Source organism: Pseudopipra pipra, chromosome 12, assembly GCF_036250125.1.
Source record: "Pseudopipra pipra isolate bDixPip1 chromosome 12, bDixPip1.hap1, whole genome shotgun sequence".
NCBI classification, from domain to species: domain Eukaryota; kingdom Metazoa; phylum Chordata; class Aves; order Passeriformes; family Pipridae; genus Pseudopipra; species Pseudopipra pipra.
Window position 1 is genome coordinate 18,439,978 of NC_087560.1, and position 14,872 is coordinate 18,454,849.

Consider the following 14,872-nt stretch of genomic DNA (forward strand, 5'->3'; position numbering starts at 1 on the left):
TGCAGAGAACCAAGGTGCTTCAGAGCACCCTGCCCAGCACCTCTTCACATCCTGCTCTGAGATGCTGCAGCAGCCACTGCACACAGTGTGCCACACATGAGCCACCTACAACAGGATTAATTTCCTTTGTTTGATAATGAAGAAAGGTTTTCTCAGAGGATAAAGCAAAGGAACTGCACATTAGCTGTTAGCAGCTGCACCTCTTCCCAGTGTTTCACATCTGATCAATCACAGCAGGACTTTCATCTGTTTTTGACTTCTGGCTGTCTTACTGAAAAGCCATAAACTTCAGTTTTGCCCATGGGAGAGTCCATTCCAGAAATGGTACATTCTGGCACTGCCAATGTACTTGGCAGATATAATGTGCACTTTAAGGGCTTTCCTAACTTCAGTGAATTTCACAGTAGCAATTATCTTCAATTACTCCAGATGAAAGACCACACAAAATGTTAATTCAAACCCCCCTTCTCCCAGAAGCCCCCTGCTATCCCCAGTCACCACTGCCCTACTTTTTCCTTCACCAACGCCCAGAAGGTTGGACCTTGATGCTCACGTTTCCTGATGTGATTGCTGCCTTTGTCATACCTTCTTTTCCATATATATCATAAAAAAATCCTGTCTCATTTCAGGGTATTTAAGAGTACTTGTGCCACCTCCACACAGACACATTTGGCTGCTTCTTACCTAATTTCTCCCACAGCCTCAATGAGAACAGAAGGAAAACCAGAGAAAACAACTGGGCATTTACACCAGCAATTAGAGGTAGAATAAGCCACTCTGTGAGATCCAGCTCTTTCTGCTGCACTGCAGGACACAAAGCAGCATCACCCAAAAGCAGTGTGTGTCAGAAGAGCTTTATTAGTGAATAAATTAATGGGATATATCAGCACTACCTTGATTTTTAGCAGCTACGAAGAGCTTGTATTAAAGTTGTGAAGATATTTAACATAAATTAGAACAATATTCAGCAGAAGCTATGAAATAAGACTGAAACAAAACCAAGCTACACAGCGATGGCTTCGTAATTCAGGTGCATTTAGAGGAAATATCAGACTCAAAATGAAAACTGAGGTCAGCAATATGTTGGGATGGTTTAAATCACAAATGAGAGAGCTTGTCTTCAAAACTGAAACTTGTTCTCAGGCTGAATTGCCAAAACCACAGATGGCACCACATGGCAGTGTAGGAGAAAACAAAACTTCTATGTCCCTGTGATCCATGCAAGATGAACTGGGAGAACTACTGGTGAAAGTCAAGAGAAGGAAGGAGACTTAAGTATGTAAATTTTTTCTGAGAAAAGTACGCAGCAAGTGTGCCAGAGGTCCAAAATACCAACATTCACTGGAAATGCAGAATCACTTCACTTCCAGAGTAAGTTCAGTACAAGCCTTTGGTCCTCCCTAGGAGGAATGACCACACTCTTACATTGCTTCACAGACCCTTGAGCTCCCTTCTGTAAACTTCTGAGATTTCACGGCTCCATTCTTTTCATTACTTTTTTCTTCCAGTTTGCTGCATGAAACCTCTGGCCTTGGCTGCTCCACCCTATAGAGCACTGAGTTTTATAGCTATTTGTCAAACAGCAGCGACAGCCTCGGCTTTGTTTTTACAATGATGATAATCCTTGCCCTAAAGAACTCACATTTAACGGGCATGTCTCATCAGTGACTCACTCGACCTGTGTCAAATAGGGCAACCGCTACGAGCCTGGTCACAGGAGCCTAAAATCCATCATGGGCAGCAAACTACTCCTGAAGTAGCAGCCGGGGGGGTCAGATGAAGCTCCCCAGAGTCCAGGGAGCTTCAGTTCTCAAGCTTGCACAGGCTGTTGCTGCTTCTTTTCTGGGGTGAGATGACACAGGAAGTCCAAAGAATCCTGGTGTCAATTCCTCTACTGTATTTGCTGAAAAGCTCCTGACGGCAGGAAGAGTGTGAACAAATCCTTACAAGTCTTGAAACGGGCAATAACCGGTGCCACTAATGAAGTGGTCTAAGAGGCACCGCGGAGAGCAGAGCAGTGACAGAAACACAGGAAGGGGGGGAAAAAAGGGGTTTTGAGACAGACTGCTGCGAGCAGAAAAAACACACAGAGCCAGGCCTGGTGATGCATTTGGGCACAACACCAGGGCCAGGGCCAGGGAAGATGAGCAGCACAGTAAAGACATTGTGGGATCCTAAAAATCGGAGAAAGGGGGCAGTGACAGTCATGTAGATGAGTAAAACGGTTCTGGGCAGGGAGCCCACCACAAGAACAGTGCAGGGGAAAAGCCACCCGCAGAGAGGTCCAGCAGCGCATTCCACGTTTGAGATGCTGCGGACTAAAACCAGCGAGCTGGGGGGTGACTGAAAAGCCCTGAGCAACTCGTTTGTGCTGCCACTTGAGCCTCTCCAGAATAGGAAGCGCAGGCTGCAAAGGAGAAGTTTGAGGTTTGGGTTTTCTGAGGCCAACGCCGCTTTGTTTGCTGAGCCTCGTGCCGTCGCGGCTTCCCTTTCCATGGGAATTGTGAGGGATCTGGTGGCTGTGCCCCAGCAGAGCAGGCACAGATAAACCTTCTCCTCCATCAGGAGCTCACTGAAATACAACGCTCTGCAATTCACTTCCAGTGGCCTGTTACTTGATGTTCGTGAACGTACAAGACACGGAAAATGTCGCTTTTACACCAGGCTTTCCCAACACAGCTGTTACGACAGCTGTGTTACTTCACACAGCTATTGCTTTATCTGAAATAAAATACCAGGCACATTTCATCTAGTTGTCTGGGCAATGAGAGGACCACATCAAAAAGAAAAAAAAAAAAAAAGGAAAAGATGACAGGTTTTTAAATTGGAGAGTGGACCTACTCCTTGCAGAAGCAGAGTGCCTTCATCACTGAAACTCTTCCCTCCTCCCCAAACAGCTGAGCCTTAACATCTCACACTCTTGGGTTACTTCTGAACATCCTACACTTTATACACCTCACACAAACCAATTTTAAGTAATTCATGGCACTCAGGAGAATCCAGCACTAGGGATAATTTAACAGAAGCTGATCAAACAAAACTGATTTTGGGAAAAGCCCCATCTATTTCTGTCAGACAGCATTCCTAGTGCAGTTGTGTGCTGTCATTAGCTATTTCAATCCAACATTTGATCATACTGAATTTAGGAGAGCTCTGCCAGTTTAAGTAGAACCAAAATGTTAACCTTCAGTAACTTAATCAAATGCCACATGGTACAGGCACTCACAGCAGAAGTTATTTCAACTCTGAATGTCTAGAGAAAAAATTTTATGTGGCTAAAAACTGTGGAAAAAGTTACTGACTCCTTACAAACTTCTAACCACAATGTTGGCAATACATAAACTAGTTCCAGGTCTGAAAGCAAGGAACGTGGAGAGACACTGTTAGTCCAGAAAATCTCTAGGCACAAAAGATATGAATGAATTACTGCAGCTGGAAACCTCCTTCCCCTTCCTCAGAGGCTTTCCCGTCACTGAACTGTGAACTGAAACAAGGCAACAGCTTTCAGGGGCAAAAACTCAGTGTCAGAAGTTGAACACAAGTCTTTGCCAGTGAGAGAGCGGCTCAGCAGCAATATCTGTCATCGTTTGTGACCACAGCTCCTGTCACACGGGCAGAAGAATCCCCCTCTTCACCACATCTCATAAGAGGACAAAGTGGTAGTTCCGTCAAGTCATAAATGTTAGTGTACAAAACCTGTTCACCCTCTCTTCTGCTTTCAGCTTCTCCCTTAGTTCTATGACAGACCTACTGGCATTCGCTCTGGTGAAACTGCAGCTCAAGCCCTGTAAGTGTTTTCAATCAGACAGTCTGCAAACACCCAGGACTCGATTCAAAAAGCCCAGCACACCCAGGCAGGAGAAGACCCTCTCACCCCTGAGAGGAGCTGCCAGTCCCCAGCAAACAGCAGCAGGAGACTCTGCCACAAGCAGGCTGGGACTCTCAGGGGTTTTTTTTCCCCCAAAATGCCAAAGTTGCAGCCATATCAGCGTGGGCAGACCATGAGTTTTGGCTCGTCCAAAGCCATCACCAAGAGTGGTGGCTTGTCTCTGCTGACATCAAAGACCTGCCAAGCAGGGGGGGCTGCCAGCGAGTCCCCAGGGCAGCAGCAGATATGGGCTATGCAGGGTGACAGTGCCAGCCACCAGGAGACATCTCTAGTTTGGGAAAAAACTGTCAGTGTCAGGGCAAACATCTGTCAGCCTCACACATTTCCACTGCGGTAAGAAACACGGTAATTGTATCATCCATTTTCCACGCTCGCACCATGACAAGCTAAAGAAGATAAAAGAGGCTTGGGCAGTCAGGACTGCAGGCAGTCGTGGCCATTTTGATTTAAGCTTATTCCCTTTCTGTCTAAATAAACATATCTGTTACGAATGATGAATGTTCCTCCCCTATCCCTCATGTGCCTCGTGTCCAACTCTGTTTCCCTTAGCGCTGCACTTCCATATTTCCGTAGGTCTTTCCTGACACTTCTAGGAAACAAAGAGCGTAGAAACTGTACAGCTGGGTGGTCAAGCTGCAAAGGGAGGTGAGGGCTGGAGGAACTGCTATGTACAACAGCACTCCCCTGCTGCAGCCTCTCCCACCCTCCCCTCTACCTCCCCCAAAGCACGCTCCTCATCCTTACCTCGTAGGACCACACGCACTGCACTCCCGCAAACCTCCGCACGCATCTCCCCACCTCCACGTCCTCGTGGGTCGTGTACATCTCCCGCAGGCACTCGCCGATGTGGGGCACCATCCTCCGCAGCACCTCCCGGCTCATGATCACTCCTGGCCCCCCCATGCAGAAGTTCTCGCCTGGTTCCAGCGCCAGCTTCCCCATCTCCTCCGTGGTGCCGAGCCCGGTCTGTCCCAGGAAGAGCGGCTCGCTGCTGTTCAGGCTCCTGAGGAAGTTCTCCAGTTTGTCCCCTTTGATGTAAACGTCGTCGTCAGCCCTCATAAACCATTCGTATTTGTCCAAGTAGTGGTCATGCATGTATTTGAGCATCATGAAAGATTTCTTCTGGGGTGGGTAAGAGTCGTCTACACCTGGAAGCGGCACGATGGGGATGGGAATAGAGGTGTCCGAACCCTCGCTGGAGAAGAACTCGACCTTGCCAGGAATGGTTTTGGACCATGTTCTAGATTGAAAAAGACAAGAAGGACTAATTAAGTATGCAAACCAGGGCAGGCAGAGAGTGCTACCAGAGACTGTACCTCATCTGCTTTACAAATTGTCTTTATAAACGCCTTGAAAGGTTATTTTTTACCACACAAATGAGGACATGGCACACAGAGCAACTGATACAACACACAGAAAGTTCTGCTATGACAAGCATCTGAATATCATTTTTGCACCTCCACGTGTTAGAAAAGTAGTTGATAGTAGCAGTTCACCAGTGGAAGGCAGGATTTCTTATGCACATTCAGTTTTGGACTAACTAGTATTGGCCACAAAATACAGGGGGGAGCCAGTATGGACAAACAGTTCACATACAACTGGATTTAACACTTCCAAAGCTTCCCTGCAAGTTATTCAGCATCATTTCCACCTTCCATTCCATCTAAGCCTCTCCAAAAGCTCAAATGTGCACTCAGAAGCACTGACTTCCAGAGAGTAAATTCACACGAACTTGCAAGGAATCGGTATCCCATGGAAAAGCAACCAAACAGCAGCTTCTCCAGATGCTGCCTGAAGAAGCAAAGCAGGGAACATGGAGGAACAGTAACCTCAGGCGGGTTTGCCCATACCAGTCAAGTCCCAAAAGATGCCTGTAAAACATGTAACTCCCACAGTAACATGGTGCTACCAACACTCACACCTCCAGCAGCTTGCCAGACACTTCATTCCAGATTTTAGTGAAGAGGAACATCACGGAAGAGGAGTTTTTTCTGCGCAAAGCAGCACAGAGACAACATCTGCTCCACACCTTCCGTGCTCCTCTGACAAATCCAACCCATCTGCGTGGGCAAACTGGGTCACTTATATGGCAGGAAGAGCTGCAGGGTGATTCCTCAAGGCAGACTGCAGAACACTGTCTCCTCCAGGGAGGATATTCAGTCATGTAACTGTTATAGCCTTGCCCTAAAAATTATTAATTTTAAGCTTTCAGTACCATTTTCTGAGATTCTATCTGGGGGAAAAAAGCAGAGATCACATATTCCTCACAGAAAACTATTTTCACTGGTAAACCAACAAGTTTTGCCCCTTTTTGTATAGGGGGAGAATATTTTATAATTATATTTGGTGACTATGCTCAGAATATAACCTAAAGGTGAATTTGAAAACACTTTCAAGGTAAAGGACACAGTATTCCCTCAATGCATCACTGTCACTGACCAGATGCCTCTCAGCACAGGTTTCTTGCCAAAACCTGAGCAGATTTTGGGCAGCACAGACCATCTGAAATTTGAAATCTCCAGATTATCTGTTGTGCGAAGTCTGAAACACAAATATACTTCAGAAGAATTGTTCCTTAAGCTCCACCAGAAAATGCAAAGGTATTTAATTAGACCTACGTAAACATCAACTTTGACACCTTAACAGTTTCACACTAATTGAGCTGTGTGTAATTAATATCACCCAATTACTTTAAAAGCTTTGTCTTCTGGATTTCTTACTGCCATGGGTAGTGTTTCGTAGGAAAAGTTTAGATCCCAGCTTCCCAAAGAGCACAGAGTGAAGCAAATAGGAACATTCCCATTGACTTCACAGTAGAGGTGATGAGGTTTTTAATCATCAGTCATGCAATTAATGCACAGTACTACTGGTTATAAGTCATATCCTGTTAAAGCACGGAAAGCTGCCCCTTTTAAACGTGACATGATCATATCTTGACCTTTCACTAATCATTAAGGAAGTTCTGCTGTTTATTTTCTGACACCCACACTCAACATACAAATCATCTACGGCTCTTCCCATACCAACCCCCAATCTAAGTTTAAAAGACTTCTCTTTGTTAAAGGTACTTGATGCATTCCAATTTTAATCTCACAGAAAGAAAAGGCAGAAGAAGCTACTGAAAAATTTCATCCACTGCAACCAGTTCCCAAGGGAGCTTTGGATGGACGCAGGACTAGTTATTAGCTAAAGTCTTATGGAAATTTCTGTTTATTGATTTTTTTGTTCAAAAGCAAACAATGAATTTTCAGACATGCTCTCCATATCTGGAAAGATCTGCCTTTGTAATGAATACAATCTATGGACAACATAGGGTGTTTTCTATCACTCCAGGCTTTAGCTCCTTTCTGGATTCATGAGGATTTGTCTTCAACTATTTTTTTAATTTTTTTTTAAACCACCACCCATTTTGTTGGTTCCCAGCTTAAATTTACTCCCTGCTCTCCACCTAGGTACCCTCACCTCAGGACCCACAAAGTATTGTCAAGAGAAGAATTCCCACTCAATGGAGAGGGAACAAAATGCATGTACATCCATAAACCCTGGCATGTTTGATTCCCAGCCTTCTCATTGCCCTAAACCCCTCAAATTAAAGCCAGTTTGAGCCCATCTTTCCGTGTGTCTGCGCCATACTTAAGTTTCACATTAAAGCAGGAGTAAAACAGAGAGTAAACCATATATTCCTCATATGTGAGGAGCACAACACAGACAGAAAGACCAGGTCCTAACAATAACCACACCCCAAGGACCAGTGTGCGACCTGGGTCGGCACCAAAACGTTACTTCAGCCTTGGGATCTCACGTCAACCACATCAACCACATCGACCAAGCCCCAGCACAGCTTGACTGAGCCTTTGTTCACTTCCTGCAACAACACAATTTCTGGGATGAGACAACTCGACGTGTTATTTGTGACTGTGGCTTTGAGCATTTGTTCGAACCCAAGCAGGCAAAACACATTCCCACATGGAAAAATGGCCCGAGTGTCTGTGTCAACGCAAGCACAGCTCGGCAGAGGCTGAAACAATGGAGTCACCACGGGCTGCTCCTCACGTCGGAGCCGCAGCTCGCTGCGGCCCTTTTTTGGGGAGAGAATACACAGAGAACAGTTTGCTCAGGCAACATGTTGTTGCACTCAGCCAAAGAAGCCAAACCACAGACAGCAAGATGAACTGCGAGCACGTTTTTCTGACCCCAGTTGATAACAGCAGAACCGAGGGCTGGTAAATGCAAGGACCAATTCTGATCAAAGCAGCTTTTAACTTTTTTATCTGACATTGCAAAGAATCAGACCTGGCTCGATCACCAGCAACTCCACAGATTAATGTGTTAACACCTACGTTTCTTGCCTGTCCTCCCACCTCCAGTCTCGTTTACCATGTCTGCTCTCAGGTTATGGGCAGCAACCTGACCCCTTCAGCTCCTTAGCACAGAGCTCTTGTCTCAACATCTCCCCACCTCTGTGGCCCCACCAGCACCCACTGACATTGCTTTCCTGGTCAAGGGTTCTCCAATATAAGACTTGCAGGTTGTATCTGAAAAAGAACTGTATGTTTGATAATTAAAAAAAAACAAGGGAAAATGTTTCTATTGAAACTTGATGCTCTCTTTCCCCTGCACTGCCCTGTCACCCTCAGCTGTTTAAAGGACATGTGGACACAGCATTTCTGCCACCAGACTCCTGCATCTACATCTGCAGAGAACACCTTGGCTGCAGTGATCACTTGCTGGTGGCCTCAGTCAGCTCAAAGCCATTTTGACTCTGTCCAAGGAGAAATATCAGGTTCTGAATACAACTGATACATGTCCTGAACCGGTCATTTAAAAACCCAGCAACTGAACTGCTCTGACAGATCCCAACCTTATCTCCTCCATGTAATCTGAATCTGCTGCCTAAACAGGAGGATGTGCATGAATCAGGACAGCAAGGCTCTCTATTACCTTCCCCAGGAGGTAAAACACCTGCACAACAGTGTGTGACCTGGTTTCTCTCAGTGCAAGAGGTACAGAACTCTAACAAAGCAGAAGCTTGTCTTCTGGCAGGAAAATCAAAGTGAAAATTAAACAAACACAAACAAAATCAGTAACGTTTCCCAAGGAGAAAGTTCTTAGCAGAGGACATCAGTCTCCAGTACTGGTGGCTACCAAATCAATTTTATCACCCCTCAACTGGTTTTGCACACTGGATACCCTACATATACCCTAATCTGAGCAAGTCACAAGCAAACTGGGTGAAAAGATTTTATCCCAGCTGGCACAGGTATTCACAAAATACAGAAAACTTCGTGCACACTGAGTGTGCTAAAAACCCCCAATATCTTCTAAAAGGTGACCACAACTATAGTCATCAAATGTTGTCGTAAGTTTATTTCTTCATTCAAAAAGAAGCTCAAAAAGCATAGCTTAAAGTAGGAAAAGCAGAGATCTTGAATGTTTTATTCTTGAGTTTCCAGTATTTATTATTTATTTGTATTACCTAGCTTTGTTATCAGCTCTGCAGACTCGGCAGAAGCACAGTCAGTGGTATTATGCAGACAGAGCTCCCTTTGTAGAGACCCAAGCTGAACACTACGACAAAAAATGGTTTTTGTCTGCAGCTCAGGAACATCCCTTAGAGGAGATCAGAGAAATCATTTAAAGTTTTGAGAAACAGTCATCTTGTATAATTACGCTGAAGAAAATCATAATTTGTGAAGAACTCAGCAAGATAACAGACATAAAAGACTTATGTCTTGAATGCAGCTAAATTTCATGTTGTATTAGGGCTAGTTTTGCATAACTTCAAGGTCCCATCTTTCCAGCAACACTTGCTGCAGGGGAAGCAATGAACCACAGCTCAGCCAGGAGAACTGAGCATGGAAACCAGCACACTGCTCCTGCACATGACCATCATGAGAGGTCATTCCAAAAAAAGCTGTTTGCTAAAATCTCCAGATAGGTTTAAAAGACCTTGTCGTTAAGATCTGCATTACAGAATTCAGATTTTGAGAAAAAGCTCCTGTCAAGTTTTTGCAGGGCAGCTTTACCAAAGAACCCAAGCAGCTTCTACAGCTCTTAAGAGAGTCCTTTGAACTAAACTCTTCCAATTTAAAGTGATGCCAGTTTTCTGCCCGTGGATATCCAGCCACCTTCCTCGTGGAAGCAGGGACAGAAATGGATCTATCACCCACAGGCACACCAACAGTCAACGGGTCAGGGGAAGATCAAAGCCCAAGTGTCCCAGAGGTTTGGGCCGTGTGGTTATTGTGGGGTGTGTAGGTGATTTTGTTGCTCCTTATCTCCCACGTACCAACGCCAGCTGCTCTCACTGTATTTGTTTCATACTGTTCCTTAAACATTCTCACAAATTTTAGGTTACTGCTCGGAAAGCCCAAGTACATCATGTTTCTGCTGGAAGGTACAAGGACAGAACCGAGTCCTCACTATTGCAAGACTGGTACAATTCACACGTGAAGTAAAACACATACAGCGATGTCACGATGTTCAAAGTCGCTTCACATGACCCCCAGTGCCACCCAACAGCCTCCACCCAGGCTCTGAATTCAAAAGCAGCACAACAATGTGTTTTGTATTACACTTCTGCAGCAGCTAGTGCAGGCTTAGACAGATAATATGAACTCCTTTAGACCCCAAATCCTTCTGGTTGCCTTTCACTTAAGCCTTTCCAAGCACTCAGGTATTTAGATTTCAGTGCACACTGTTTTCTATAAGCCACCACTACCAGTGTGGCAGCAAATGGAGCCTCCAAAGGGCATCCTTCTGCCACAGGAGAGGGATGGCTCAGCACAAGCCCTGGGCATCACTCATGGTCTTCGTGGCACTGGAGGGTGCCGTGGGGACTGTCCCAAACCGAGTACTGCGGCTGTGCTCCTGCAGAGATACTGCCAAAGGCCAGCCACTGACATCTCGCCATTAACTGCATTCACACTACTCTCCTGCCACGTTTCCCGGGAAATCTAGTTGCTACGCAAAAAAAAAAAAAAAAAAAAAAAAAAAAAAAAGAAAATGGGTTAACCGCCTGATATTTCTGTTCCTGAGACAGCAGACTTAAATCTTCTGGGAGCCTGCTTATTCCCATCCTCTCCTTCCCGCAGCTCTTTTAGGACAACTCCCCTCAACTGCAAAGCCATTAGCACATATTATTGCACTTTCCCTGAACCCCAGCCATACTTTAACTCCTTCCTGCCCGGCTCTTTTCCTGACTATTCCTTGTCCTGTGATGTGACACCGCAGTTCCTGCTGCTGCACTTCACCGGCCTCCTGGAAGGGCAGCTCTGCTAACCTGGCTGTCAGATGCAATAACCGCTGAGGCTGCAAACCTGCTCTGCGAAAACCTGTAGATCTAAAGCTTATTCTCTGCCTCGTACACTACAAAAGCACGACTGTTTCAAAGAGCCAGCTGCTCCCGAAAATCCAGCAGGCCTGATTTGCCTTGCAGTGGTCATTTTGCTCATGATTGATGTTCAGGAAGTGGATTGCTTCCCCTCTTTTAGACCCTATCTGGATTCACAGCAGCAAGGATCAGCAAATGCTTTCCGCTCTGGTCCCTTTTAGCTGTGTCTGTAAATGGCCTTTGAGCCACAGCAATTTGGAGGTATTCAGCCTCTGAATCCCTAATTCCTTTCAGCGTGGTATCAAGGCTCTGCACACGCTGCCACCCCGGGAATGCCTTGCTAGCAGCTTCCCATTTCACTGGCTGTGCCAGCGATTCAGCTCACCAGGATGCTTTGTCAATGTAGTAATCCCAGCAATTGTCTGCTTGAGTACTTCATGGCAATCAAAAGCCATTTAAGATTTCAGGTTTGTCTTCCTCTTCCCCCCTCCCTACCTTCCCCCGAAGATGTCTTCCTGTCACCAGGACATTAGCTCATTTCTTTCACCGACAGAGGTGACAAAAACGAATTTAGCCCTACCACACTGCTAAGTGTCTCTTTATCCTCCTTTCCAAGAGCAGACATCATCTCTAGAGGTTAAACCAAAATAGCTGTGTGGCAAAAAGCGATACTCAGATCTCCTTCTAAGGGCTGAAGGAGCCCGGTTCCATTAGCTGGATTTGTTAAGTTGCATCTTTAGCCATTGTTTTGTGTGAGCAGATGTTGCAGATCTGGTTCTGTAAACCCAGCTCTGCCACAGTACGCGACTGCTCAGCGAGCACGGGCAAAACCAGGGATGAGAATCCTTCCCACACCAGCAAAGCGAATTCCTCCCCAAATAACATCAATCTCTGGACAATATTGTGATAAATTTCCCTTTCTTGAATTCTTGACGCAAAATCTGATGGATGCTAGACAAGCTCTTCTGCCAGAAAACCTGTTACGTGATGTTCCAACACAACTCCAGCCTCTCTGTATGTAAATGTAAATTACACAGCGCATGAGATTTGCAATCCAAAATGCTCCATCCCACATGGTGATGAAAAGAACATAACCCTGAAGAAACAGATTCTTTCACCCATTTCAAAGCACCAATCATGCTCTCCCTGTAACTTAATTATAGGTCTAGTACTGAAAGAAGGAATTAAGTTTCCATTAAAATCATAGTTGGTGGACAATATACCTCAGATTGCCCAAATTAAGCAATTTTACTGCATTTGGTGCTGATACAAAGAGAGATTTCCTGGAACCAGAGCTGGGCAGAGGAGGAGATGGAGATGGTCCATCATACACGGTTTTGCCATCCTGTACTTATTGGCCAACAGGGCCAAGTACTTTTCAGCCAGGGCAGGCAGGAGATGGAGAAGGGTTTGTTCCAGCACAAGACTAAAGGGGATGTTTTATTAAAGATCCTCTCCAGAGCTCCTGGCTGCTCCTCCGACAGTGCTGGCTGTGCAGTGCTCAGCCAGAGCTGGGGTTATACCCGAGCTCACATTTTAGCTCTTAACTCTTTCAGATTTCCCAAGCCAGGCTTCCCGCGCAGCCTCCCAGCACTGCCTGCTGGCGCGGACGCCAGAGCAATAAGCATATTCCAGCATATTTCAGCAGAGCAGAGTGTTTCACCAAAGCCACAGACACGTCTCTCACAGAGGAGATGATTATCCTGATGCTGCCGAGGCTTTGGACAGAATTCCTGTTAGCACTCACGGCCATACCCAGCTACAGCTGGAGACCACGCCGCGAGCTACAGCAAGCAGCACAAAGATCGTCCCTGCTCCAAAAATAGGTGTGCTCAGGTAACAAGCACTCGGCTCTGAGCCCCCAGTTCCTGCATCAGCTCCACTGGCCCAACGCTTGGAGTGTTTCACCCAAGCTGACTTCCCTCATCCAAGCTCGCTCACTACCTGGTCCAGCCTCAGCAGCAGCTGTGGCGAGCAAAGGTGGGTTTTACTCTTTGTTCCCAGATGCCTTTCCTGGGTCTCATTCCCAAGCACATGCTTTTGGCTTGGTGCAGTGGTCTTTTCTTCCCTATCCAGACGGTCACAACGGTCTCCAAACTTTATTACTGCTCCCATCAGGCTGTCAGCTCTCCCCAGAAGCAGCAGCCAAGGACTGCACCAGCGAGGCGCAGCCGTGCCAAGGCAGAAGCACTGAGGGACGAGGCACTTTGACGCCCATGCCCCCTTCGGTGACCAGCGGTCGGTGCCCCCTCGCTGTTGTGGGGCATCCTGACCCTCAGGCAAAGCCGCTGGGGCCACCTGCCAGGCAGCACTTGGCTGAACCAGACCCTGTGAGAGCGGCAATGCGACTCCCTCGACCCCTCGCATCTCCGCCGACCTGCCCGGGCAGCGGAGGAGCGCTCGGGGCACTGATTCTCCTGCACCCCGCACCCGCCCGGACAGCGCCCCGGGGCTCCCTCCCTGCGCCCGGGACGGTGCGAGGAGAGCCGGGGCTGAGCGCGCCCCGAGGATCGCGAACACCTGCCTCGGGCAAGGGCGAGCGGTCCCCGGGGCCGGCGGGGACATCCCGGCTGCAAGGGCATCCCGGGCCGGGGGCTCGTCCCTCGGGGGGACCGGCCGTGCCCAGAGCCCAGCCCGGCCGAACCGAGCCGAGGACAGATGAATGGGACAGAACCGAGCCAAACTCAGCTCAGCTCAACGTGGCCAAACCGAATCGAGCCGAGCCCAGATGAATGGGACCGAACCGAGCCAAGCCCAGCTCAGCTCAACGTGGCCAAACCGAGCCGAGTCAAGCCAACCCGACCCCAAGCCCATCCGAACAGACCCCAGCCCAAAGCAGCCCGCCGGACCAGAGCCCCGCCGAGCCCTCCCGACCGCAGCCCCTCGGCCCCCTCCCCGCCCTCTCACCGGTGCGCGGCCACGGCGCGGCTCCGCAGGTACTTCTGCGCCGTCATGACCCCCACGAAGAGGAAGCTCTGAGCCGGCGGGCCGGGGCGGCGCGGCGGGGCGGCGGCGGCGGCGGCGGGCGGCGGGCGGCAGCCCTGCGGGCGGGCTCGGTGGGGCCGCGCCGCCGCCGCCAGCTCGGAGGCGCGGGGCAGGACGAGGCGCGATGCGAGCACGAAGCCCAGCACCAGCCCCAGCAGGACGCTGAGCCAGGCGCGGCGGCCGCGGCCCGCCATGCCCGCCCGGCCCCGCTGCTCACAGCGCCGCCGCCGCCGCCAGCCGCGCCGAGGCGCCCAGCGCCGCCATGGGGGAAGGGGCAGGGACGGGAAGCGGAGGGAGGGGAGCGGGGGGCCGCCCGCCTCCCCGGCCCTGCCCCTCGGCACAGGCGCCGTGTGCGGCCCCTGGCCCCGCCCGGACGCCGCCGAGGTGGCGGGGCCGCCGCGGGTGCAGCCCCCGGGGCCGCCCCCGGACCCCGCGAGGGGGTCCCGGTGAGGGGATGGGATGGAGGAGGAGGAGGGGAGCGGGAGCGGGAGCCGCGGTGGGACCGGCAACCGGCTCGCAAAGCCCCACCCTGGAGCGGGACGTCCCGCCCCGTCCCTGGAAGTGTGCCAGGCCAGGTTGGACGGGGCTTGGAGCAACGTGGTCCAGTGGAAGGTGTCCCTGTCCGCGGCAGGGGTGTTGGTGTGACATGAACTTTAAGGTCCCTT

General features: G+C 48.9%; 1 protein-coding gene across 1 annotated transcript in view; it reads right to left on the reverse strand.

The window, feature by feature from the left end:
* The window catches only part of CHSY1 (chondroitin sulfate synthase 1), a 78,749-nt gene extending 64,114 nt beyond the window's left edge, over window positions 1-14,635 (reverse strand). The window contains exons 1-2 of the mRNA XM_064669182.1: window positions 14,130-14,635; window positions 4,634-5,129 (exon numbers count right to left, since the gene is read on the reverse strand). Of these exons, the coding sequence (XP_064525252.1) occupies window positions 4,634-5,129; window positions 14,130-14,401 (768 nt within the window). The 5' untranslated portion in view covers window positions 14,402-14,635. The remainder of the gene's footprint in view (window positions 1-4,633; window positions 5,130-14,129) is intronic.
* Between the last annotated feature and the right edge of the window lie 237 nt (window positions 14,636-14,872).